The sequence below is a fragment of the Egretta garzetta genome, unplaced genomic scaffold, assembly GCF_000687185.1.
Source record: "Egretta garzetta isolate BGI_Z169 unplaced genomic scaffold, ASM68718v1 scaffold577, whole genome shotgun sequence".
NCBI classification, from domain to species: Eukaryota; Metazoa; Chordata; class Aves; order Pelecaniformes; family Ardeidae; genus Egretta; species Egretta garzetta.
The window spans coordinates 284,903-310,103 of record NW_009260138.1 but is presented as its reverse complement, the minus strand read 5'-3'; the positions used below and the strand labels follow the sequence as shown (position 1 = coordinate 310,103).

Sequence of the window (25,201 nt, the reverse complement as noted above, 5' to 3'; positions counted from 1 at the left end):
ACAACAAGCTACATCACAGCTGAAAATGAAACAGGGGTTCCCCTATCGTTTTTAAAAATCATACTCCTGATCTTTGCGCGGCATCTTTGGTGGGGTATGCATTCTAAAACTCTCTCTCCCAAAAGCAGTGCCAGTTATTTCAGTAATGCTGCAGTTGCCCCCACAAACTGGTTCACATGTGAGCCTATCATGCCGTGTATCATATACGATACACAGTTTATAAAAAATGTTTACTAAGTGAAGATGATTATTAGTTATATTTTGTGGTACCTGCTGTGTGTAACTGCATTTGCAGACAGGCATGAAGGCAAGATTCTTTACCCAGTGAGCTTGCAAATTATTCAGGGGTTGATCCAATCAATGTGTGTTCAAAGTAAAGGAATAATTTTCATTGATAGGATTTGACTGAGAAAACAGCCTCGTTTTATCTCCCCTCATTTTATAATGACTTTGAAAGAGATCTCTTCTTTCCCCCCACAAGTAAAGAATGTTCACTGAAGAGCAGGAAAATGTACTTAACATGGCTTATATGGAAGAGAGAGAGTAATGTACAAACAGCGGGTGCTGTCCTTCTCTGGTAGCATGGCTCAGAATGTGATTACACTTTTGAAAATGAACTTCCTACGAAAGTGATATCGATACCAATATGTGGATGTTTGTTCTTACACAGGCAGTGGCGCTTTTACCATTCGCCACGACACGCTGAACAAGTGCATACAAGTTAAAGACTCACGGATAGTGATAGGTGACTGCAAGGAGACAAGCGAAGATTTATGGAAATGGGTATCCCAGAATCGCCTCTTTCATTTGGGGTCCAAGCAGTGCCTGGGACTTGATATATTCACCAAATCACTGTCTCGCCTGAAAATGGTTGATTGTAACTCGGAACTCATGCTGTGGTGGCGATGTGCTGATGCTTCCATCCTCGGTGCATCTCAGTACAGAGTGACTATCAAGAGTACCTATGTAACTGCAAGCATAAATGCAACAGACCAGTGGAGAAGCAACAGTTCCTCCGATGACATATGTCAGTATCCTTACCATGGTGAGTTTGCACAGGGGTTTGGAAGACTTTTTTTTTTTTTTTGTTAAGGGCTCGTTGCTGTATGTGTACGCCAATGAATTCTTAAAATGAATCATATTAAAAGTCTGATCAGTAAAGCGATAGAAAGTTTTGCTGTAGAGAGATACTGATATTCAAGTATGAAACTTTTAACTGTTTTTAATAGAAAATAAATATGCACAACTGCAGAAGTTGTGTTGTCAACTGTCTGTCTTACCATATTTAAATCCCACCCCCCCATATTTTAGTGAGAGCCTATTCAATTATTGAAATATCAACCACCTTCTATCAGAACGGACACTGTCTTCTTCACAGTGATGTGAATTTTGCTGTTTGCTCAAGTAAGAGAGGGATTTGAGGATATTTTCTGCACTGGTAGGCTGTACCATCAAACTTGGTGCACACTGCTAGTCCGCAGCCTGTTGGGCTGTCAGGAACCATCCGTTTGCTTTGGTCTGGTAGTCTGTCCACTTGCCATGGAAGCCAGTCTCATCTGAAATCTCATGCTTGCTGGAAGAAGCGGTGAAAACTTGCTTTGCCGTATTAAAGAGCAGAATTGTCTTTCTGTTTGAATTGTTCAGCGTGGCCAGTCTGAAGAGCCCAGTCGGCTCCAGTTTGGAATGTTTTCCCTCTCTTGTATATGTTGATTCCTAGAACCTTGTTCTGTTGTACTCTCTGCAAACCACCTGGATTTCCATAGGACAATGTATTTATCCCTGACTTAGCAGGAAGGGAGAAACAAGTTTCTGCTGTGTTAGGCCCACTCAGAAGAAAAAGTACAGAAAAATATTTTCCTCTTGTTTCTTTCAGTTCTGGCATTGCTGTATATTATCTGTAACAACAAGATACGGTGTTTTAAGACCACAAGTGCGATTTGCATGCTTTTAAATTAACTCTGTCTATACAAGCAGTAACACTGATTTTCTGTACTTTCCTCCCCTAAATGATTTGTATCTACTTCTTTATTTTTTTTTTCCCCTGCAGAGGTTTATACCAAAGACGGGAACTCCTATGGAAAACCCTGTGAGTTCCCCTTTCTGTATAATAAGACGTGGCATCATGACTGCATTCAGGATGAAACGCATGCGGGTGGGAAATGGTGCGCCACATCTGAAGATTATGCTCACGATGGAAAATGGGGAATCTGCTTACAACCAGGCACGTTGGGTTCCTAAATAGGCATCCTAAAAGCGTTCTGTCACTTCATGTGCGTACGGCTCCACCTTGGCATAGCACGTTGCGGTTAAGCTGGGTAAAAGCAGGTCTCTTTTCTATCACAGCGTTGGCAGGACGATCTGCACACACTTTCTCCACAGTCTATGTGAATATCAATATAAAAATGGATAGACCTTCAGTATTACAATTTCTCTTTTGAGACTTCCATGATGTTTCAGTGTATTTGTAGTTACAAGAACCTTCTGCTTCCTTTAAACAGAGGATGGTTGTCGTGATATCTGGGAACATGATCCGAGGTCTAAAAGTTGCTACCAGTTTAATACACAGTCTGCTCTTTCTTGGAAGGAAGCTTATGTTTCGTGTCAGAGGCAAGGGGGAGATCTACTTAGCATCCATGATGCATCTGAATTAAGTTACTTACAAGGTAGGTGTAATTATTCACATATGAATATCGGGAAATCTTGAAAAATTAACATGAAGTGAAGACAGCATTTTAGTTTCTGTCTTAAAATTCTGGGTTAAAACTTGATTGTACTTAAAATGCATTGGTGCTTTCATTTGTGTAGCAAAAATAAGCCGCTAATCTCACTTTAGCAAGTTTTTTTTATTTATTTATCTGTGTGATTTTCATTGTGGTGGTTAGCTGTTGCTCATATTTATAATGAGGAATGTCCCCAAAATCTCAAATATGGACCAGAGTGGCAGTTGGTGTTTTAGCAGCATGTTACCCACTTGTTGTTATGAAATCATCCTCACTGATGTTTGGGCTTGGCCTGGAGGAATTAACCGGGGTGCCTTTGGGAATATAAAACCAAAGGACAAACATCTGAAGCCATTGGGAGGGAAGACTTGCGTGGGTGAATTCCTCCTCGGTTCAAGAAAGGTTGCATGTCCTATTAGAGTAGCAATCTTTCTTTCCTCAAATGCATCCCTTTCAGATCACATTTTTAGTTTAAAGGAGGCAAATAAAGGGTGAGCATTTTATACTGTTTTCTTAAAAAAAAAAAAATAATAAATTTATCTCCAGCTAAGGATGACATCGCTGAGATCTTTTGGATTGGCTTAAATCAACTGGACGTTTCTGGAGGTTGGCAGTGGTCAGATCACAAACCTTTGAATTTTCTCAACTGGCATCCAGGTAGTGATGTTTCTGGTGGTATTAACAATATTCACAAAACAAACTTGTATTTTGCTTAGCGTTTTTTTTTTTTTTTTTTTTTTTTTTAATCTTTCTCCTTCACACTTCATCAAAATAATCATTGTTGTTCCATTTCTGTTAAAAGTTCAGAAGCATCTTTTCCTCCTAGCCAGTGAGCCTCTCTGCACTTGTTCTATGTTTATGGCTGATTAGGTTAATAAATCTCTAAAAGGTAAAGCTTGAATAGTGTCTTTGCAGTCCATTTTAGTAAAGAATCTACAGTTTCCCTAGCTGCGAAATTTCTCCTCCCACTGACAGAATGGCATTGACTTCTCTCGGATATTACACTTATTGATGTATGTGCAAGAACTGACATTACTTAGAAGCCTAACTTGTGTTTTTAAACTGCAAAGTTGCTTAAATTTGTTTCGAAGTGAAGATGAAAGAAGTATAAAACCTTTGAAAAACCTTTTTTAATTACTCCCAAGTTCCTAGTAGAACTGGTGAGAGTCTTGTTTGTTTGGAATTTTCATCATGTATTTGTAATATTCTCACAAATGTGCTGTGGATGTGTATATATGAGAATCCTGGAGGAATAATAATAGGAATACTGAAGCTAATATTGGTCTGTCATTCAAGCTGAATTTGACCTTTTTAAAGTGGGATTCTCTTTTTTTTTTCCTTCAGTTTCTAGAATAGTGCAACATCATGAATTCTGTGGAAAAGATAAGCAGTTTCTGTTACTTGTTTGAAAGCTTTACTGAGAAATTTGGAAAGGTTAAGGATGTTTCTGCTGCTTGAACTACTGACTACCTTCTTCTGGAACTGTGATGACACCGTAGGACTGTAGTGCAGAGCTAGAGACTGGACTATACCTGGTTATAGTGGCATAAGTCTGCAGTCATGGCAGGCTTACTAATGTCTATGCCTCTTGTGAAAAATACTTACTGGTATCGAACAGGAATTTTGCTAGCTGCATGTTGTGCCCATTACTTCTTGTCCTTTCACTGTACACCTCTGAAAAGGGCCTGGCCCTGTGTCTGTTATACTCTCCCATGAAGAACTAAGATCCATCCTGAGCCTTTTCTATGTGAGACTGAACGAACCCAGGGCAGGGGGAGCTGGGGTGCTCTGTGTAGGACACAGCTCAGGTTTGCACTGGGGCTCAAAGAGAGAGAAAGCCAAAAAGTACCATTGGAAAGGGGCTCCAAGGGAAGCTGGGGACTACCAAAATAGAGTTCTCCTCTGTGGTATTTTTAATCTGGGGCCTTGTCTCAGGTTTCTTTTAAGGTAAGGGCTATGAGGAAAGAAAGAGTGCAGAGCGGTGTTTGGAGTGGGGCTGGAAAGGGGCTGCCAAAGGAAACTGAGGGCTGCAAAAAGGGTTCTCCCCTGAGATACTTCTAGTCTGGGAAAGTGCTCAGCCAAGGGTTTGTTGTATTGTAAATAGAACATTCCTCCTGGTTCTATGATTAAACATTGGAATAGAAGTCAGATTCCTTGATTCTGAAACTTTCTCTCTTACAAAAAAACTTTCTGTGGGACCTATGGTAGGACAGGTGCCTTCATTCAAAGCAAGTTATGTTCTTCAAATGCAAGCTGCTGTACTGTGCAAGGTATATTATTTTTGTATCAAAAAGCAATAGAAGAAAGAAGTAGTCACTACCTTACTGTTTGATAACTTGTGCTCTTCTACTTTTGTTTGTTCCTGGCTATAGATATGCAGAGTTTGTCCCCACTGGATGGGACCAGCTGTGTGGCAATGAATGCTGCTTCAGGTCAGTGGCAGAGTTACCACTGTGGGACTCCACTTCCATATATTTGCAAGAAGTCACTTGATGAAGTTTCAAGCCTCCCAGGTAGGACAGCTTGCATTTTTGTTTTCGTATGTTAATATGAGTGTAATGTTCACTTATGGAGTCTTTTTTTCCCTCCCCAAGCCTTGTTAGGCATCCCTGCCAAAACACTTTCACAACAGCTTTGGGTTTTTTAGCAGAGCAGAAGCAAACTCTGTATCTTCAGTGTCAAGATGATGCATCACAAACAGCTTTCATTTTTTGCAGCTTTTTCATTCACACATAAAGCATTTCCCAGCACAGTCCTGCCCTTTTCATCACGTTTTCCTCCATGGCTTGTGCCTTCTTTCATGTGCTACTGAAAGTCTGGGACTGGCAGTTGCACCTCAAACCTTCCCATCTCTGCTTTAAGCCCATTTCTCTCGCTCTTGGTGTGTATCAGTGTAAAGTGGGACCTACCTGAGGCTTGGATCAAACTCTGTTGAATTCGAATAGAAGTAGCTAAATGACCTTACTATCCTTTGAAACCAGGCCCAGCACTGGAAATCAGAGTGCAGGAATTGGTAGCTTACCCAGTGTGTAATCATACTGGATCCATAGCAGCTCTTGCAAGATAAAAGTAAATAATACAATAGGAAAACCAGAACAGTTTAAAGCTTTAGTCTTTCCTCCCTACACACACACAGTCCTTCAGTTTTTACAGTGTCCAGCTGTGACATGTAACTGTTTTCATGCTTTTGACCATTTACCTGCAGCTGGACGTCCAACCCTTCCCTTATCCATGGCCTGTTCTTTCATGTGTGCTTCGGCCTTACCCAATTTCCAGGTCTTGTGCTTGTGGGGCTCTCATGGGAAAACTTCTACTGGAAGGTGATTGTCCTTGGATGAGGGGGAGGACTAGGGGACAAAAGGGGTAAAGCAGTGTCCTGGAGATGGAAAGTGTCATGGAGTGTCACTGGCTAAGGCATGTTCTCTCCTGCTCCCCCAGGGAAAGTGTGTGCCTTTGAGGAAAAAAAATTAGTAAGCAGTTTAAATTTAAACTAAACTGGTTCAAATTTATAAAGGATCCCTTGAAAACTAGTTGTCAATTAACCATCCTTATGTGTTCTCTGGCTCCTCAGTGGGGTTTGTAGAGTTGTTACCAGTGTTTATACAGTGTTCATTAATTAAAAACCAAAATACTTGTGGTTGGAGTATTTTATAGTGTGTGTTGAACCAGAAAGGCCATTAATATATACCTTTTCCAGCATGCATTAAAACTAGGTTGGATTCTTGAATAGCTTCGTTTTCAGAAGAAAAAATACTTTAAGCATTTGTTTCATTGTGAGCTATTCAAAACTGTCTTATACATGGTACTGCATATAGGTAATAATGCCCTATAGAAGTGCAAACCCCTGCCAAAATGAAACAAGCAACTTTTTGTTGAGGCTGCCGTCCTGCTATGAACTAACTCGGTTTGTCTTAATTGCTTTTGAAATCTTGCTTACAATTACTTCTGAACCTTTCACTTACACTAGACCAGCTTAGTGTGATGCGTTCCAGCTTTTTACTTTTACTCCCGGTAACTTCTTTCTCCTTCTGCCTGCCTCATGGCCCCAGAATATTACGAATCCCCATAATGCTGTTCAGTCGAGTCTCTTTGCTTGACTGAATTGTGACCTTTTCTTAAAACATTAGCCCTGAAGAGACATGGACACATTCTGATTGCTGCTTTCCGGCTGTTTTCAAGGTGCTTCTGGATTTAAAACATGAAGAAAATGCCAACCCATTGCACTAGCCAACGTAAAACAAAAGCCTCTAATTCCATTTCTCTTCACTATTAGAGTTCTGGAGACACTTGGATACTCGCTGTGATTCGGGCTGGCTTCCCCACAATGGTTTTTGCTACATGCTGATAAACAGCCAGGCACCTTGGAGTACGGCAGATGAAGTGTGCAAAGCAAATAAGAGTAACCTCATCAGCATACACTCATTAGCAGATGTTGAACTGGTTGTTACAAAGCTTCATAATGGTGAGTTGGGATACTTGTAAAGGTCAAGCACCAAGTGCTGCGCACCATAAATTACAAATCGCTTTCCACGCTGGTGTATGATTGTCATAAGCTCTAGCTTTTAAATGAAGGTGCTAATGCTGAGCTTGTACTGAGGCTAGTGCTGAGTGTTGCTGTTCAGGTCCGGTCCCTCTGTATTAGCTCTTGGTTTGGCTTGATCTATTTTATTTATTTATTTATTGAGCTAACCTACTTCTGGTTGCCTAATACCTTGTGTTTAATTTTCTCATTTGAAGGGAATCATAGATAGTTGGGTCAATATTTGGCTACTGGGTCACTGAACTAATAAATGTTATCTGTACTCTGTGGTCTTATGTTTTTGTGTGTACTCTAAAAATTAATTTTGCTCAAGCTTTTTTTGCTTGAGTGTTCACTATTTCTGGGTTTTTTTTCATTTGTTACCTTCTCTGTGAAACCCACTCACATTCATGAATGTAAGTTAAGAAACAAGATAATGAAAAGATACTGTACTTGTCTCAAGTCCCTTTTCTCACTGTAAGAAAAAAAGTTGCAGCATTTATGCTGTGCAGTATAGTGATAACCCCCTAATTTTGCTGATTCCTCGTTCCTTTCCAATTAGTTTGAATATTTTTTCTAAACTACGGTGTTTTACAGATGCTAAAGAAGAAATGTGGATAGGTCTCAGGAATGAAGATGTACCAACCTTGTTCAAATGGTCAGATCGCTCACCTGTGGCTTTTACATATTGGGGTCAGAATGAACCAAAAGTTCCTTTTAACAGCACTCCTAACTGTGTGTCCTATTCAGGCGAGGTAGGAATACAGTGTTGATTTTTTTTTTTTTTTTTTTTTTTTTTTTTTTTTAGTTTTTTTTTAGTTTTTTTCCATCATATTAGGGGCAACACTGATGTGTGTGAAAGTCAAGGGGAGGGTATAACAGATAAGTGATTTTTATTTCTGGAATAATCTTTAAAATACAGATAACCATTTTCCTACAAGCAAATTCCTTAAAATTATTTAGCTGACACCTGGTAGCTGTGTGCTACAAAGAATGGAAGAAATTGCTCACAGCTCTGAGGCTGCCTCTGCTCTTGGCCAGCCAGTTGTCCTTGTCGCTCTGCATTTTGGGTTACTGTATACTTGTGTGTCTGTGGCAGGGAGCTGGGAAGGAGGTGGGCTGAACTATGGAAAGGAAAAGCTGGATTCAGTCATCTCCCAGACAAATTTGGGGGACCCCATCTGAGGATGGCTAGTGAGAGACGTCAGTGAGAGGAGAGGACAGGTGCTACGGGAATACAGTACGGAAGAAGCAAGGGGTGGGTGGGGGAAGGAGGTCACAAAGATGAGTGGAGAGGGAAGCAGGCTGTATCCCATCTCCCAGATTCAGTAGAAAACTGGGGCAAGCATCTGCCTGCCGTGCTGTCGGGCTGGCGGTGGAGTTCAGGTGTCCAGCTCCTCTGAGCTGTCTCCTCCCCGCCTCTGCAGAAAGCTGAGCACACCCCCTGCACCCATTCTCTCCCTGATCCAAGAAAGTTGGCACCACCCTGGCCTTTCCTTCCTTTGTCAGGTGAGATCCAGAATCCTCCCATGTTCACATTTGTCAGCTTTCCCTCTCCTTCCCAAACATGCACCTATGCATATAATCAAGGGCATCGCATCCCCAGTATTTTTGCTAGAGGCATTTTGGCTTTCACTTTATGAAAACTTAGCCCCTGCACTATGGAAATGGAAAGATTTTAGAATTTTAAATACTTCTTTTTTCATTTTCTTCTCACAGTTGGGACAGTGGAGAGTCAAACCATGTGAAGAAAAATTGAAATATGTGTGCAAGAAAAAGGGAGAGATTTTGAATGAAACAAAATCAGACAAAAGCTGTTCATTGGAAGAGGTAATAAGAAGTCTGTATTTCTTTCACTTTCACTTAGTTCAGAATCCTGCATAAAATTATTTATTTCCTCTACTTCCCGTTTCCTTCTTGCCCATACAATAAGTCTATGGAACAGTTTAGCTGAAAAATGACATTTATGTAGCATGAGCCAAATTTCAGTTTCTCCTAAGCAGGCTCTGGCTGTATTACCTCTCTGGTTATTGACAATAGTATTATGAGCTTGGACCCAGGAAATGTTGTGCTTTATTTGCTTGAAAAAAAAAAAAAAATTGCTTTAACTAGATATGTTATCACTAATGCCATTTGTTCTGTGGTTTTTGCTTTTAAGTATGTTTTAAAATTTAGGATAAGCACCTTGCCACATAAAGATATGCAGATGCTGATAAATGAGATTAGGTTTCTGTTATGCTTCACTTGGCTCTCATTTTTCTTCTTTGACTTGAATAAAGGTGTGGGGGGTTGGTTTGGGGGGGGGGGTGGTTTTGGTTTTTGTTTGTTTTGGTTTTTTTTACAGTATAACATATTATGGCATAATTAAGGCTTGAAAAGAAGTCTTTTCTGTTTTGAACAGTCTTGGGGATGGTATTACTAGCTACTTCAGTGTTCTTTGGTTCAGTTTTGTGTGGCATATTGCCTGCAACAGAAAACATGTTTACCCCTTATCTTTCTTTCTGTACAACCTCAGGGTATTTTTACTCTGTCTGTTCATAGACTGCCAGCATGTACAAGTTACAGCTCTCTGTGCTGTTCAGACACCAGTGGCATTGGTAGTCTAGAACAAGGTAACATGTTCATGTTCCTTGAAATGTTAGTTGTAAATATAGTGGAAAAGACTTGAATAATAGAGAAATTTAAGTTCACACATTTTCAGTATAGATTTTTTTTTTTTTTTTTTTTCAGAAGTAAAGGAACACTAGTAAAGCCCTCTTATTATTCCTCTGTTTGAATCCTGGCGTTGGTGGAACAGCATGAAAACTGCTATTGTTTTGAATAGGACTAGGCTGTTGCCCTTGTGTTTCTCTCTCTAAATGCACATAGCAGTCAGAAGACTCTGCACAGTTGAGCTAAAACAGTGGTGTATTCTATTCCCGTGGTTGCATTATTTCTTAGAACCGTGAATCTGAGAGCTGATGATACTGGGCCCTGTATGCAATGCACTGCATTTCTTGTATATGCTGTGCTGGCTTGTGGCCACCAACCAATGTTAGCAATGATTTATTTTCTCCTGTAGATAATGCCTAAAGTAGGCTGTTATGTATAAACGTGGTTTTCGTTCTCTAACCAGGGATGGGAGAGACATGCAAACTACTGTTACAAGATTTATAAAACAGAAGTTTCATTTGGAGCACAGTGCAATCTAACAGTGATGAACAGGTAAAGCACATATCTGTAACTTACGGGTGTGTTCTACAGTATGATCCCAGAGAGATAGTCAGAGATTATAAACACTAATTAGCATGCAGATGTTTTAAAGAAAAAAACAGAGATAGAATTGCTTTTGCAGAGAACTAGCAAACTGTGTTTTCATGGTGTGACAATGGTAAACCTACAGCGTAAAACCTTCTTGGAAGTATGTGAACTCCCAGCCTGCTGACCCCATGTTGAATATAGGACTGCCTGGACAACCACTTGAACTAGCTCTTGTAATAATATACCTGGTTTTCAAAATGACTCAGTAGTTTCAGATATCTTTCAAATATTGACTCAAATTAATCTGTGAATTTTCAGATTTGAGCAAGAATTTATAAACAGTCTAATTAGAAAACACACCAAAGTTGAAGAAAAATACTTCTGGACTGGTTTGCAGGATATTAAGCAATCGGGAATCTATTCGTGGGGTACCGTGGATGGGGAAAAAACTGAAACTGTGACATACACTAACTGGAATTCCTTGCAACCAGGTAAACTCAACAATTAAAAAAAATATGTAAAAATACTATCATTTTACATTGAGCAAACGTTGGAGTACCATGTTACAGAACTCCAAGAATGAAATAAAATAGTCACTTAGAAATCTATGGATTTTTTTGAAAACAAGCCAATAATTTTAAATACATCTTTGGTGGCTTAAATCTTAGAGTTTTCAGGAGGATGTGTGGCCATGCCCAGTGGAAAGTCTCTTGGAAAGTGGGAAACTAAGGACTGTAAAACCACTAAAGCATTTTCTGTCTGCAAAAAATACATCGGGCTGCCCAAGGAGCCAGAAGTGCTCCCAAAGCCAACCGATCCCTGTCCCCCTGGGTGGCACAATGGATCTGGCCTTGCCTGCTACAAGGTAAAATGTTATTCCTCTTAGATGTTAATTGTTTGTTACTGTCTTGCAGCAAGTGTGTGATTAGCCGTTTTGTGGCTTATAGCTGCTCTGAAGGGCATTTCAAAGACATTTTAAGCTGGGAGGAGGAATTCACGTTGATTCAGGTTGACTGTCTCCAGATGTTCTCATGCATCATCCTCTGCCGATTCCTGAAAGATGCAGTGCGTCTCCCCTTCCTCTTTCTGTGGCCAGCTCTGCATGTCAGAGCTGAGTGGGGTGACAGCATTCACCCACGTTGCTGTCTCAGGAGCCTGGTGCTGACGGAGGGTGCCATGTCGGTATCCTGGCCTGCCTGCCATCATCTGGCACTCAGAGACACCTGGATAGGGAAGGAAAGCACTTTGCATCATCTTCCCTTGTCCTTTTCCTTTCTATACTCTTAAGAGTGTAGATAGGAGAGGTGGGATTTTCTCTGGTTTGAATATAGATATCGAACTTTTATCAGAAAAGTGCAGTCTCAATTGTATTTTAGTCTTTTTGAAGTAAATAGGGGAAGTAAGCAGCCATGCTGTTAGCTGGAACGGCTTAAAGAAGTTTGTATTTATAAGCATGCAGGTTTTTCCCCTCCTATTAACACTCAAATCAAGTGAAAAGTGAGGCTGTTTATTGGGTTGTTTATTCATTATTTCTGGACTCAGTGTCTGCCATGAACTGTGTCTTGTAAACAGCTCATGTAGCAAAGCGGGGAAACCCAGCTTGAATAACAAGGCTGTGGGCAAGGATCCCGAAGAGATGGGTCTAGCTGATGTGCGGCGTAGCTGTCCCATAGCTGATGGGATGTGACAGCTGGCCCTGGCAGTTCCTTCAAAACTCTTGTTGACCAAGCGCAGCGTGTCTGTGCAGAGAGCTGATGGGAATTGGCTGGACCGAAGTCAGGGGGATCAGGTAGACGTCTTAGCTGAGATGTCTGAGCCAAGTGTGCAACTCCGATACAGGCAAGTAGCAAAGGGTGTGCCGAAGAACTTTCTTCACCTGCAGCACCCAAACAGGCTTGGTTTCAGTGAAAACTGGGCTTTGCAGTTCGCCATCCATTGGAAAGAACAACATCCCTTAAAACCTTAAATTTGGCTTACAGTTCTGGAGTGAGTTGGGTGTTGTTTTGTAAAATCTTTCTGGTAAGGAAAAACAGAGAAAGGCTGCCATATGGAATATGTTGCATTTGAAGCAAATTTTGTCAGCTAAACTTCAGAGTCTGGCTGTTGTCAAACAAACTGAAAAAAATAAAATAATTGTTAAGATGGCAAACTCTTACCCTATGGAAATACCAATTATTGATTCTTACCAAGGGTGGCCATATTTGTGTAGTACAGGAGTGTTTTAAAAATGCCATTACTGGTGTCATTTTCTACTCTGACATTTGGCTGCTGTGAAGTTCTTCCACAGTGAAAGAGTGCTGCGAACCAGGACCTGGGAAGAGGCGGAAAGATTCTGTGAAGCACTTGGAGGCCATCTGCCTAGTTTTAGTCACTCAGAAGAAATCAAGGCGCTTCATTCTATCCTGAGAAAAATGATCAGGTAACAAACTAGCCATGGGCTACAATTTTTATCTCAGCTGCGTTCTGCAGTAGATAGCAAATGCTGCTGCTGACCCCAAATGGCAAGTATGAGATAGTGTACAGCAACTGTGTTTCCCACAGTAAAAACGGCTAGATATGGCATTTGAACTGCTGGTCATGTTTCTGCCTTCCTGGAAAATGTCAACGGAGTACAGCTTGAGCAAATGTTTCACATTGCTAGGGGGAGTGCAGAAAAAGAGAGATTTGCTTTGAGCATCTTCCATTGCATGAATTTAAGTCTGTGTTATTATAACAAGTGTTTCCTTCTTTATGTTGAATTTTGGCACAACTGGGTGATAGTTGTTCCATTCTTTACTGATTCATTCTTTAGAGATGAGTTGTTATTTCACTTTTTCAGATAGGTCTCATCTTTATTCATGAAATGCTTCCTGACTAAACTGGGTGCTATCTTTTGAAAACATGAATAAGGTGGTGTCCAGCAATCTGATTGGCACAGATCCCATTTGGCATAACTGCAATAATACTATATGGGCATTAGATGGGTGTGTTGAGTTTTCTGGTATCAACAAATTAAATGCTACATAATTTATGAGTCTAAGGCTCTATTTTTAATCAAAGGAACTGTCACTGCAAAGCTTTATTAGGCATTGGTGTGATGTCAGATCCTTGTGTAATATGTTTTTTTTTATCAGCAGCCTGGTTTTTCAGAACTTTTGCCAGCTTAAACTCAAATGCTGCCAGTTACGTGATATAAATTTTTTCATCAACAAACTAAATCGGGATTATTTCAGAAGCTGCCAACGTACAACACTGTGATTAAATTTTAAGACTTGATGACTGAAGAGATGCCTTCTTGAAAACCCAGTGAACTTTTTTTAGAAGTGCACAAATCATGAAAATTACTCAATGTTTATGTTAATAATAGACAACCCCAAACTTGTATGCTCTATATATAGATGGTTTAGCTTGTATAAAAGCCACTTGTGCTAAAGTGACTAAAGTCCCTGAAATAAAAATTAGCGCACAAGTTATTTTTAGCTGTAGATCTTATTATACTGTTTTGCAATTACAAATTTTGTTTTAGTGTACCTAATCTACTACGAAACATGAATTAGAGAAGTAACTTACTTTATTTTCCTACAAGTGCTTGGAACTACTTTTCAGCTTGCAGACTGTCTGAGGTATTAATTATAGTTAATGGCCATTTTTTGTTAGGAGTTTAAAGGTGGAGACTTTTCCTGTCTTTCCATGAACTCAGCTGACACACGGTGCTACTGCAGTTCCCATATTTCAGAAAACTCAAACTTAACTCAAAAGTTCCATACCTCAGTATTGTTCTACCAGAACTTAAATAAGGGGCAGTATTTCAAGCCCAGTATAAATTGACTTTGCAGTCAGTGTGGCATGTGTCAGATAGAACCCAAACCACAGTATTTTCATTAGCCTTCATTTTCATAACCCCTTTTCAAGCATTGCAGAACTTTCAGAACACAGATACTACGTATTTGATATTGCCCGAAGTCTTTGAAGTAATGTTTGTTTGTTTGGATAACGTAATGCAGTGTTTAAGTTAGTTATGCATTTAAATTACTCAGGGGTGGTGATTATATAAAATATTTTGGAGATTGAGACTGAGGGGTGGCTTGTCTGAAAATAAGCTCATTTGAGAAAGGAGAGAAGAAACCAAGTGAATTATTTCACTTGGTACAAATAATTTAGGTAACTGGGAGAAATCATCCTAAGATAATGTTAGATGTGATTAGCTGCTGAGGTGTCCTGGCATGCAGTGTGCCCGTCTTCCCTCCATTTATTCAGTGCAAACTCTGACCTAAGCTATTCATTTACTGCACTCATTTCAGCTTGGGGAAGGAGCCACACCTTGGCTTTTTTAGTTTCGTTTTTTTTTTTTTTTTTTTTTTTTCTCCCCTTGCACAGTTCTCCAGTGACTCATTGAGAACTGTTTGTTTTTAGATGTTAGCAAAAGTCAGTTTGGTTCACCAGGAAAAGGGCAGCTTGCCTAGTCCATTCTGTTCTTTGCTCGGATTCCACCTTAGAGGCAAATAAGAGCTAGAACTGCTTCAGCCAAGTTGGGCGATTGCCATTGGAAAGGAAAATAAAATTTGCCTGCCAACCTTCCCCTGTCTGAAAGAAACAGGAGATAACCTCTTTTCACTTTGAGGGACATGGTACAGGCAGAATGCATCCGGTTCAGTTACTTCCATTCTTTCAGGATTGTTTCTGTGAGCATTCTGCAGCTGATAGCCGGCAGTGACGCTGGACTCAAGGAGAGTTAACAGCATGGACTGGTTAGAAACAACATTTCAATGAGACACCTTACTGGAAAGAAATCACAGAATCACAGAATCGTAAGGGTTGGAAGGGACCTCAGGAGATCATCTAGTCCAACCCCCCTGCTAAAGCAGGCTCACCTAGAGCATTCTACACAGGACTTCATCCAGGCGGGCTTTGAATATCTCCAGAGAAGGAGACTCCACAACCTCCCTGGGCAGCCTGTTCCAGTGCTCTGCCACCCTCAGAGTGAAGAAGTTCTTCCTCATATTCAACTGAAACCTCTTATGTTTCAGTTTGCATCCATTGCCCCTAGTCCTGTCGCTGGACACCACTGCAAACAGACTGCTTCCGTCCTCTTGACTTCCGCCCTTAAGATATTTGTATGTGTTGATGAGATCCCCTCTCAGTCTTCTCTTCATCAGGCTGAACAAGCCCAACTCTCTCAGCCTTTCCTCGTAGGGGAGATGCTCCAGTCCCTTTATCATCCTAGTAGCTCTCCTCTGGACTCTTTCTAGGAGTTCCTCGTCTTTCTTGAATTGGGGAGCCCAGAACTGGACAAATCAGTTGCCTTTTGTATGCGCAGCTCTGCTGCTGTAATTGTGCTGAATCTAGAAAGCCTCACCAACACTTGAGTTTGCTAGAAAAAAACTGATCTTGTTCTTGACACACTGGCCAAAACAGCAATAAAGCTGAGATGGAAGTTGTAGTAATTGTATTAACACAGCTTCTCTTTTCTTCTGCTAAAGAGTAGGTGATTAGCAGGGTGAGGATTCAGCTAGTGGCAGTAGCCTGTTACAGAAGGAAGAGCAGGGGGTCAAATGGGCTTCATATATACTTTTAGGCCAGCACTGCCTAAACTTAAACAGTGCCTTAAACTGCACCATTAGGGAGTTGGCCCACATGTACGTGTTAACTTGTCAAGAAGTAGGTTCAACTGAAAGACACAGTAACTTCACTTAGGCTCTTAATCTTATGTTGGATCTGACATAAGGGACAGAAAAAAAATCCTTTTTCTATTTCACCGGTTATAATATGACAGTCAAAAATTACTGGTTTATATTCTCTTCACATTGATCTAAATTGTATTTATCCACTCCTGCACAACATTCAATTTTTTTAAGTTTTAGTTCTGTGTGAGAGAAAAGCCAGTGGTATTCTGCAGGGATTGCTGGAGCTTTAAGGTCTTTTATTGTTAATCAGCATGGAGTCCACTGTAAAGCACAAATTGCACCTATTTTTTTAGGTTAAAACTCAGGATAATCTAGGATTTAGAGGAAGTTCCAGGAATGTAGCTCGAAGAATACTCTGGCACTGATAAATCCATTTTGATACCAGTCCATAGGATGAATTTTAAATGCTTTGCAATGAGGAGACAGATACCTAAAGTACAAGTAAATTCCTTCCTGCAAGCTTAGTTGCCACAGAGCGTCTTAATTCATATTTGTCTTAATAGTTGGCGGAATTCTTTTCTGTGATGAGGTGATAGTATAATTTCAGAGGGCTATCAAAAGGCTTTACTTAAGCTTAAAAGTGCTATCAAGGATAGTGTAGCAGTTAGTGAATTACTCATGCTCGTGTCTGAACAGTTCCAAAAGAAGTAAAAAAATGTACATTAATAGGTAAGTGCCTAGTCAGCTGGAAAACATGTTTGCAGGCCAGTAATTATAATTGGGAGGTAAGCTGGAGAAATTTTTGACCTGGCACACTTGTTTTTTTTAAAGTTTATTTATTACCTAAAAGCTAAATACAAGTTCAAAGACTTTGAAGAATTACTTTAGTTCCTCAGGTAATTACTGCAGATCCTTTTGAAATGAGTCTCAAATTTTCTTTCTAGTAGATATTCCTCTGTGATGATCAATTGCTTAAACCTCACTAAGCTTTGTAGGTGACGATTAGGAGGGGAGGGTTAAGAAATGTCTGATTCATAATCAGAAAGAACAATCACAGAAAAATAAAATCCTAAAGGCAAATTGCCAAAAGCCACTTAGCTGCTTGACAGCTGTGAATGTTTGGCTCACAGTTTTCCCTTTGGAGTGATACAGGGCATTTAGGCTCTTTAAAGGCTCCTTAGTGATATCATTAAAAGGCTAAAGACTATTCAGTACGATAGGATCGCACTAGTGTGATCACACTATCACACCAAAATTAATACTGGAGTCGAGAAAATAAAACAAAAATGAGATTTGTTGGTGGCTGATGCTTTTCTTCCTAATGGGAACCCTACCAAATAAAATGTTGTGGCCCTTCTTGGATTTCCGGTACTTAGCCCACGTACTCTGGCTGAGCTGTTGTGTTTGTTGGTGCTGCATTGTCAGCCATTTCAGCAGATGTGCGCGGAAAGGTAGTGGCACAGTTTTACCAAAGAATTTCTTAACATTGCCCCATGATTTTATAACATTGCCTGTGTGGGTAAGCCTGGGTCTGAGTCCATCCCTCCAAGTAATAAAATTATTTTCATAAACTTTCAAGTTCTGTCTTAAAATCACTTTGTCAGCACTACTTTTTTGGGAGCCTTTTCCAAATTCTGACCTCTGCTGGTCAGACATCTCTTTCCAGTTTTGAGCCTAAATTTATTTCTGAGTTGTGGTTCCTTCAGACACAATGTCTTTTTTGCTCAAACAGCTCCTCTTCTTAGGGGTTTAGTCTCCTAATACATTGTAAAGAATAATTACATCCTTTCCCTGTCTTTCTTTGACAAGGCTAGACAAGAAAATCCTTAATTCTTGTTAATAAGCTAAACTTTCATTTCCTCTAACATCCTGTATTCCTTCACTGTATTTGGTACAACACGAATTTATGGAATAGTGCTCCTGATGCAGTTTTACAAGAGCTCTGTACTGCGGCATCAATGCTTCCCTATCACTGTCAGACCACCTTGATGACACTGCCTCTTCCACTGCTCTGTTGCAGTAGGATTTCACATAGCCCGTGATTTCACAGAAAACTCATGGTCTTTTTTCCTCTGCTGCTTCCAGCTGATACCATCACTCAGAAAAGTGTCTATTGCCTTTCTTGGGCAGGATGGCGGATTGGAGTGAATTATCATAAACTTTAGTACCTAGCACAAAATTGATACTTTTGGAAGTAGATGTTGCAGTACAGAACTAACTTTGCACTTTGACTAGCACGTATTTCATTTTGTTATAGTATCTTTAGATTCATAAGCAATAGTAAAGAGTGTGGTAAAGAATGTTAACTGCAGATTTAAGTATTTACATTGTAAGCCCATTTTTGGGCAAAATTTTTGGAGCATAGCTGACATTCTGAATTTAAGCATCCCCTGCTTATGAAAAAAAAAGTAGTAAAATCTAGGAAAAAAAAATACGGTTCTGACTGTAATACTGTAAAATTTCTATCACCGTTCTTTTATCTAAGTATTGAGTCGGTGGTGTTATGTGTTCATTTATGTCTATGCCTCTTTTCTGAAGGTGCATAATTGAAATATTTGCCCATGCTTATTTTATATCACTGACAAACTTAAGGAAAACATGAAGCCAATTATTCTGTATGAGTAGAAGGTTTTGTGTGGTTTGAGGAAGAGTAGATTTGAGCTGGTGGTGTAGAGAAAGATGACCTGAGATGGGCAAGAGAAAGAGAAGCAAGCTAAATAAACACTGTGTGTGGAGTTCTGGAAGGAAAGTGTAGAAAGGAGACCTTTGTATCAAGTGACAACTGACAAAGTGGTGATGCAGCAAACAAAGGAATTATCTCATTTAGTTAGTTTTCTCTGTGGTCAGGGAAAGACAACCTACAGATCTTAAAGAAAAGTGCCGAAGAGGTCCTAACCCTTACACCCGTTTCCTCTTTGAGCTGCTACAACTTGCAGTAGTCAACCTTTGGTTTTGCTGCTTGATCCTAGGAAATGCCATGACATAGGTCAGTCTTTCTATTAAATGAGCTGAACCATATACTTGGCTTAAGATTTTATCTTGTTTATTTATAGCAATGACAGATGGGTATGGATCGGAATGAATAAGAGGAGTCCAGATTCTTTGGGAACCTGGCAATGGAGTGATGATAAACCCGTAAGTTAACTTTTAACCAGGAAACATCGTGTCCCCATTTGTTTCAGCTTGGACTGGATCAAAAGTAAATTGATCAATATTTTAATTAAAATATGACAGATCCTTCAACAGATGAATAATTCAGAAGAAGATTTTGCATTTAAGAGCTGCCATTCAGGCAGATTTCCAATTAAAAACATATCTTTAATAAGGTTAACCTGATTTTTGTCTCTATTGCATTAAAATATTTTAACAGAAGTATAGTGGTAAACATCAAATTGTTGCTGGAGAGAACATGAGAGAGATGTCTTCATGCCACAGCAGAGGGGAAGGTTTATCAGTTAATCTCCTTGATATGTCAGACTTCTCAAAAAATATCTTCCTCCCTAGAACTGATTTATTTACCTGAAATTGTGAGTTCTTTTCCTCTCCCAACACTCATAATAACAAGTATGCAGGCTCAGAACTGATCCAGTACCTGCCATTTAACACTTATTTTAATAGTTATAAACATAATGGGATCCTGGGTTTGAATGGTTCTCTCTGGGGATTACCATGGCAAAAATAGTTGTAAAGTAATGATTCTTTCATCCTGTCCATGCTGTAGGTAACTAGTGTTATGCCACTCGATTATCTGGAAGATGAATACGATACAAGAGACTGTGCTGCATTAAAGGTTAGTTTCAAGGCTTATAACAACAGCATGCGTATTTTTTACATGGAAGAACTTGGAAAAAATTCTTATGCCAGCCATGTATCGAATTTAGGTTGACTGCTGAGAGATTTTTTTGCATAGTGAAAAGTTGCTAGTGTTCCCGTTATCAATCTACACCTATTATCAATTTTCCTTATTTAAGCATTTTTTTATGAAATAAGTGCTGTGCTAATGATAACCTTTCATAAGTCTCTAGATTAGTTTTTCTGAACTGAAAATTAAGAAAACGTTTGAACCTAAAGTAGGGGAATGCAGTAGCCAGGATGGAGTGTGTGTTAGTGTGCATAGTGTCTGTTTCCTTGTTTACTTGTGAAATACACATAGAAATAGAAATGATGCGCTCTGTCGCTTTTTAATTCAAAATGTCAGGCCTCTACTTAATTCCTAATTATGTTCTTCATTGATTAATTTAGTGTTGATGGCATGAGTTTTAAAATGGCCTTTAACTTTTCTGAAGCATCACCTGACTTCCTATAAGATCATTCCAATACCATCCCTTCTTTTAACCTAATAAGAACCACCTCTGCTCTTAGGATTTACTGAAGGAAAGGGTAGCTGCATCTCTTTGCTTCTATTCACAGCCATTTCCCCTCATTCTCTTCTCCAGTGTTCATGACCCCACGCCGAGAAGCTGTCAGCATTAAGCTACTAAAAATTTTAGATGAGAGGAGAGCAGTTTGAAGGGGACACTGTGAATACAGTAACCTCCCTCCCCTACCTGCTAGGTGTAGACATTTTCTTTCACTAAATGAGAAAAAATTCTCCTTATTGGAGATATCAGCAAGAGCAAAGTCAGATTTTAAGCTTGACTATAAGAAAGAAATTTAAATAAGAAAGATTATTTCTATGCCAGTTCAGGTGGTTGCTTCTTTTTAGCAGAAATGAGAATCATTTCGGGGCAACAAGTTGCAACAGATAATTCAATAATAAGCATCGATGAGATCCTATGTGCTATAAAAAAGCAAAGAAACAACATTGCAAGAAGAGATGTTTGTTAGTAGACTGACCTTAAGCCCTTTACCGAATTGCTTCACAGACTTGGCTAGCGTAGAGAGTTGTAGTTGAAGAGTTACAGTTGTATCTGCTCATTTTATGCAAAATGAGTTGTGGGACTAAAACCACAGTAAAATATAGTGACTTTGCCAAAGTACCTTTTTAATACAGTTACATTTCACTTTTCAGAGGCCTATTCCATACTGATGCACTTCTCTGTTTCTGCTTTATACAGACCTCACAGTTCTCACGGAGATCATTTTGGAGGTTTTATTTCCACGAGGGCAGAGACCTGGAATTTTACTTCAAGCCTTTTGATTGTGAAGCTAAACTTGAATGGGTCTGCCAGATAGCAAAAGGTAAACTGCAGTTACATCCATTTATTCCTACAAAAGAGTTTATTACCACTGAGTTGTCATTATTGCCCAATAACAGAAACTTTTCAAACATATTTTGTCATTTCCTTTCTGAACTGTTAAGACGTTGGTACGTGAGATGTCTTGCCTATGTTGCATAAAAACAGACATGCACTTAGAATCTTCGAAGATCTATCAGAAAATGACCATGAGGAGGATGCAGTATCACTGCTCCCCTATTCTTTCTTGTCCCATGAAATGAGAAGTGGCTTCTTATTAGATGAGGTGATATAAGTCACCGAGTTGCAGCATTTGTGGACTTTACTTAACCTTTCTTAGTGGTATTTGTAACTAAATGACCACAGACATCTTGGGAGTACAGTTTGCTTCAACCTTAGGTGAATTAGCTGCCTTCTGGTAAAACTGGTGTACTAACTCCTCAACACAGTGAGACAGCGGAGTGGGAATAGAAAAGAATGGCATGGCATATCTGCGCACATCCAGCTTTTTCCATGCAGTATGAAAAGTGCTGTAATCCAGTAGGCTTTGACATTTTGGTTGTTCATTAAAAGGCATTTCAGGGGATGAAACTTGTTTGTTGTGGGGAGATATGGGTAGATGTAATACATTGATGCTTGTATTCTGCTTGGGAGAAAAAAAGCCACAGTTGTTTAAGACTGAGGAATGCAAAACTCCTGTTAGTTTTACATCAGCTTATTTTAAACTATTAAGCCCATGTATGACTTCTTTTGCCTTTTATTTTTTCCATCATGCATACTGAGAAGCATGAGTACAGTATATCACTTCCGTTATCAGTGACCACCGTCTTGTTAGAAGGTGAACTTGAAGTGACTATTCCTTTTTTCTCTGGACAGGTAGCACTCCAAAGACACCTGAGTGGTACATACCAGGTAAATGGACTTTTTGTGTATTCTTCTGCTACTTGTATATACTTGTTAATAGTCTAGATCTTTTATTAGTTCTGTTATATTACTACTGTAATACCTGTTCGATACCAGCAAAGGTCATGACTGATAGAATTTGGTTCTGAGGGAGCTCAGAATGCAAGGAGTGTTGGCTCTTCCCAGTGTCAAACTGAAATTTCATACTATGTTCAGAAAAAGAAAGGATGAGTTTTTCAGAATTTATTTCTTACGCGTGTGATATTTCTTTTGTGTAGATGAAATTGGAATTCATGGAGCCCCACTGGTTGTTGATGGAGCAGAGCTGTGGTTTGTACCAGATAAAAACTTGAGCTTCCAGGAAGCTATTTTCTACTGCCAAAAAAATGATAGCGATTTAGCCTCTGTGGAGTCTTACCCTAAACTCAGGACAATACTGTCTCAAATAGAAAAGGTAAGGAGGTGTAATCTGTCTAACAGATACTTTCCACTACAAGGAAATTTTCTTGCCAGATTTTCCAATATAAGAAAATGTTAATCCTTAATTTCTTTCTTTTTCCTGTTGGCCTTAATAGTTTCTAATTGTACTTAAAAGGAAAAGATGACTTGAAAGACAATTCTTTTAATGTCAGTCTTGTAAAAGAGTTTTTAAATTTAAAAGTAGCCTCAACAACATGTTAAAAAAACTCGCCTCCAAATGGAGAGAAAGTGTCATAACAGGATGACCATGTAAGCATCCCATGGTCTGCAAGTAGTTCACCGACAATTGTGCCAGTTCTTGATGTTATCCATGGGATAGCACATCTTTTTTCACCTGATGGGAGAATTTAGTTAGAAATGCATGATGGTCAGCCTTTCCTGAAAGGGGTTTGTGGTGTTCATAGCTTGAAAGTACATTCTTTTAAGGAATCTTATCAAAACATTTCAAGTTTTAGTACCTCTGTTACTACCTTTCTTTGGTGCTACTGCTTGTGAGACAACCATGCTTTCTGAAATTAGCAGTTTACAAGCTCTTTTCATGAAATTTCTCCTGACAAGAGGTTACCTGGAAGGAGAAATTACAAAGCAGGAGAAATTGAGGATTTGACTTGCTAAATCTCTAGTCTTGTCATGAACTGTTTGCTGTTAGGCTATCTGCTGGAAGAACAGGATTATTTATAGGAAGGAAGGAAGGTCCTGTAGAACCACATGAGCTTTAGGCAGCTTGCAGCTATGTCCCAGTTGTCTGGTAAAATTCCTGCTATGAATTTTGTGGGAACAATGTATTTAGCACACTTACAACAGTGCTGCAAGATTTCCTGTAGCTTTATCCAGCACAGTAGAAAATGTGGGCTTTTATTTCTAGAAGGTGCAGGGGCCCATCTACTTGGCATACCAGTCTCAAACTGTATCCTTTCCTATTGCTGAAGAATAGTAATTCCTGCACATTTCAGAAACATTTTAAATGAAAATTAGTTTTGTGATTGATTTGTCCTTGGTAGAGTCTGGCACTCTTTCTTTATGGGTTGCAAAATACTGGGGTTTTTGTTCTTTATTTCCACAGTTATCAAACAGCGAACAGAAGTGGTGGCTGAAGTTTATTGATTATGGCTACAGCTATCATTCACCGTACGTAGAATAATTATGAGATGCTTTATTGTAAGCTTTTTTTGATGTGCTTTTTAGGAGTATAGTTAATCAGAATAGTTTCCAAAGGAAATATTTTATCCCCAGATTTGTAAAAGGTTACTTCTTCTGTATCATCCCAAAGAAGTAAGATAAATAATTTGAACTAAGCTAGAAAACAGTACAGCATTATTCAGTGACCACTGTTCTCCACTTCTGTTGGCATGTACCTGAGCCTATTCTTCCCATGCTAAACTTAGACCTTAGAGCACCTAAACCAGAGAGAGTATAACTGTATAGTGGTTAAGATAGTATGTGTGTACAATTAGGAAGTGGGTATATTTCAAAATATTGTTGAAATATTTAAATTAGCTGCCAAATTCAGAGTTCTATTCCCATTACAAGCATTATCAACATAGAAAATTTAATTCATAATGACTTAATAATAACTTAATTCATTATCTGTCTATTGGAGCCTCTAGATTTCAGGTTGTTGGGCTTTGACATCTTAGTCTTGTCATGTGAATCCTTGAAATCTGTGGTCCTAATAGCTAATGTATTCTGTTGATCTTTAAAATGCTTCTGTTGGATTTTTAAGCCCACTTCTAGGTTCTGTTAATAATTGGGGAACAGGGAAAGAAAAAAAAAAAAAGAAAAAAATCCTGTCTATTTGCTCTGAGAATATCTGAGAAATACCTGAGAACAGGGAATGGGAAACTGGTTTAAGACATCGCTCTGCCAGTTAGGTAATGCCAAAGTCTTGGAGGGCTTATAGTATAGCCCAGTAGAGCTGAGGTGACTCACAGCAAACCTTGCATCATGCTGTTCGTGGCTGCGACGAAGGATCATGGGCTTCTTACAAGGAAAAGTCTTCACTTGCCAAAATGCTGTAGCAATATACTACTTCAAGGGGCTATTGCATATTTTAGGGACATGCTTTAGTGGTGGGGTGACAGGGTTAGGTTAAAGGTTGGACTCGATGATCTCAAAGGTCTTTTCCAACCAAAGTGATTCTATGATTCTACGATTCTCCTCGCTTGTCCTGACGATGTGCCAGCAATTGCAGCGTGGTGATAAAGAACCCCATACCCTTGTTCTGCACATCTCCTCAACACAGTTAATTTGGGCATGGTGCATAACTACTGAACCTCCTGCATATTTGTTCCTAGGCTAGTTTTTCCACCTCTGTCCTTTCCAGTGTTGTAGGGCATCTCCTAGAAACAGTTACCAGCCCAATTTTTTGTTTGCACTGGCTCTGCTGCTATCAGAGTTTCCACTTGAAGATCACATTGGATTGGAGGTTGACTCTGAAATGTTTGTATCCAGTTTACAGTTATTTTCACGCTTCCATGATCGATTCCTGAGGGATTGCTGGTATGTTTCTAGAAAGACCTGGTATAGAGGTAAGGTTGTTTTTATTTTTTACCCCTCTCT

At 39.4% G+C, this 25,201-nt stretch overlaps 1 protein-coding gene across 1 annotated transcript in view; it reads left to right on the top strand.

Annotated features, from left to right (window-relative positions):
- LY75 (lymphocyte antigen 75) overlaps positions 1-25,201 on the top strand; it is a 49,739-nt gene that overhangs the window by 4,810 nt on the left and 19,728 nt on the right. The window contains exons 3-21 of the mRNA XM_035897093.1: positions 671-1,045; positions 2,048-2,221; positions 2,499-2,663; positions 3,267-3,377; positions 5,093-5,233; positions 6,994-7,182; positions 7,837-7,994; positions 8,959-9,069; positions 10,355-10,443; positions 10,798-10,970; positions 11,148-11,344; positions 12,756-12,898; positions 19,136-19,217; positions 19,804-19,872; positions 21,140-21,263; positions 22,136-22,171; positions 22,441-22,616; positions 23,706-23,770; positions 25,094-25,170. Coding sequence (XP_035752986.1) covers positions 671-1,045; positions 2,048-2,221; positions 2,499-2,663; positions 3,267-3,377; positions 5,093-5,233; positions 6,994-7,182; positions 7,837-7,994; positions 8,959-9,069; positions 10,355-10,443; positions 10,798-10,970; positions 11,148-11,344; positions 12,756-12,898; positions 19,136-19,217; positions 19,804-19,872; positions 21,140-21,263; positions 22,136-22,171; positions 22,441-22,616; positions 23,706-23,770; positions 25,094-25,170 — 2,655 coding nt within the window. The remainder of the gene's footprint in view (positions 1-670; positions 1,046-2,047; positions 2,222-2,498; positions 2,664-3,266; positions 3,378-5,092; positions 5,234-6,993; positions 7,183-7,836; positions 7,995-8,958; positions 9,070-10,354; positions 10,444-10,797; positions 10,971-11,147; positions 11,345-12,755; positions 12,899-19,135; positions 19,218-19,803; positions 19,873-21,139; positions 21,264-22,135; positions 22,172-22,440; positions 22,617-23,705; positions 23,771-25,093; positions 25,171-25,201) is intronic.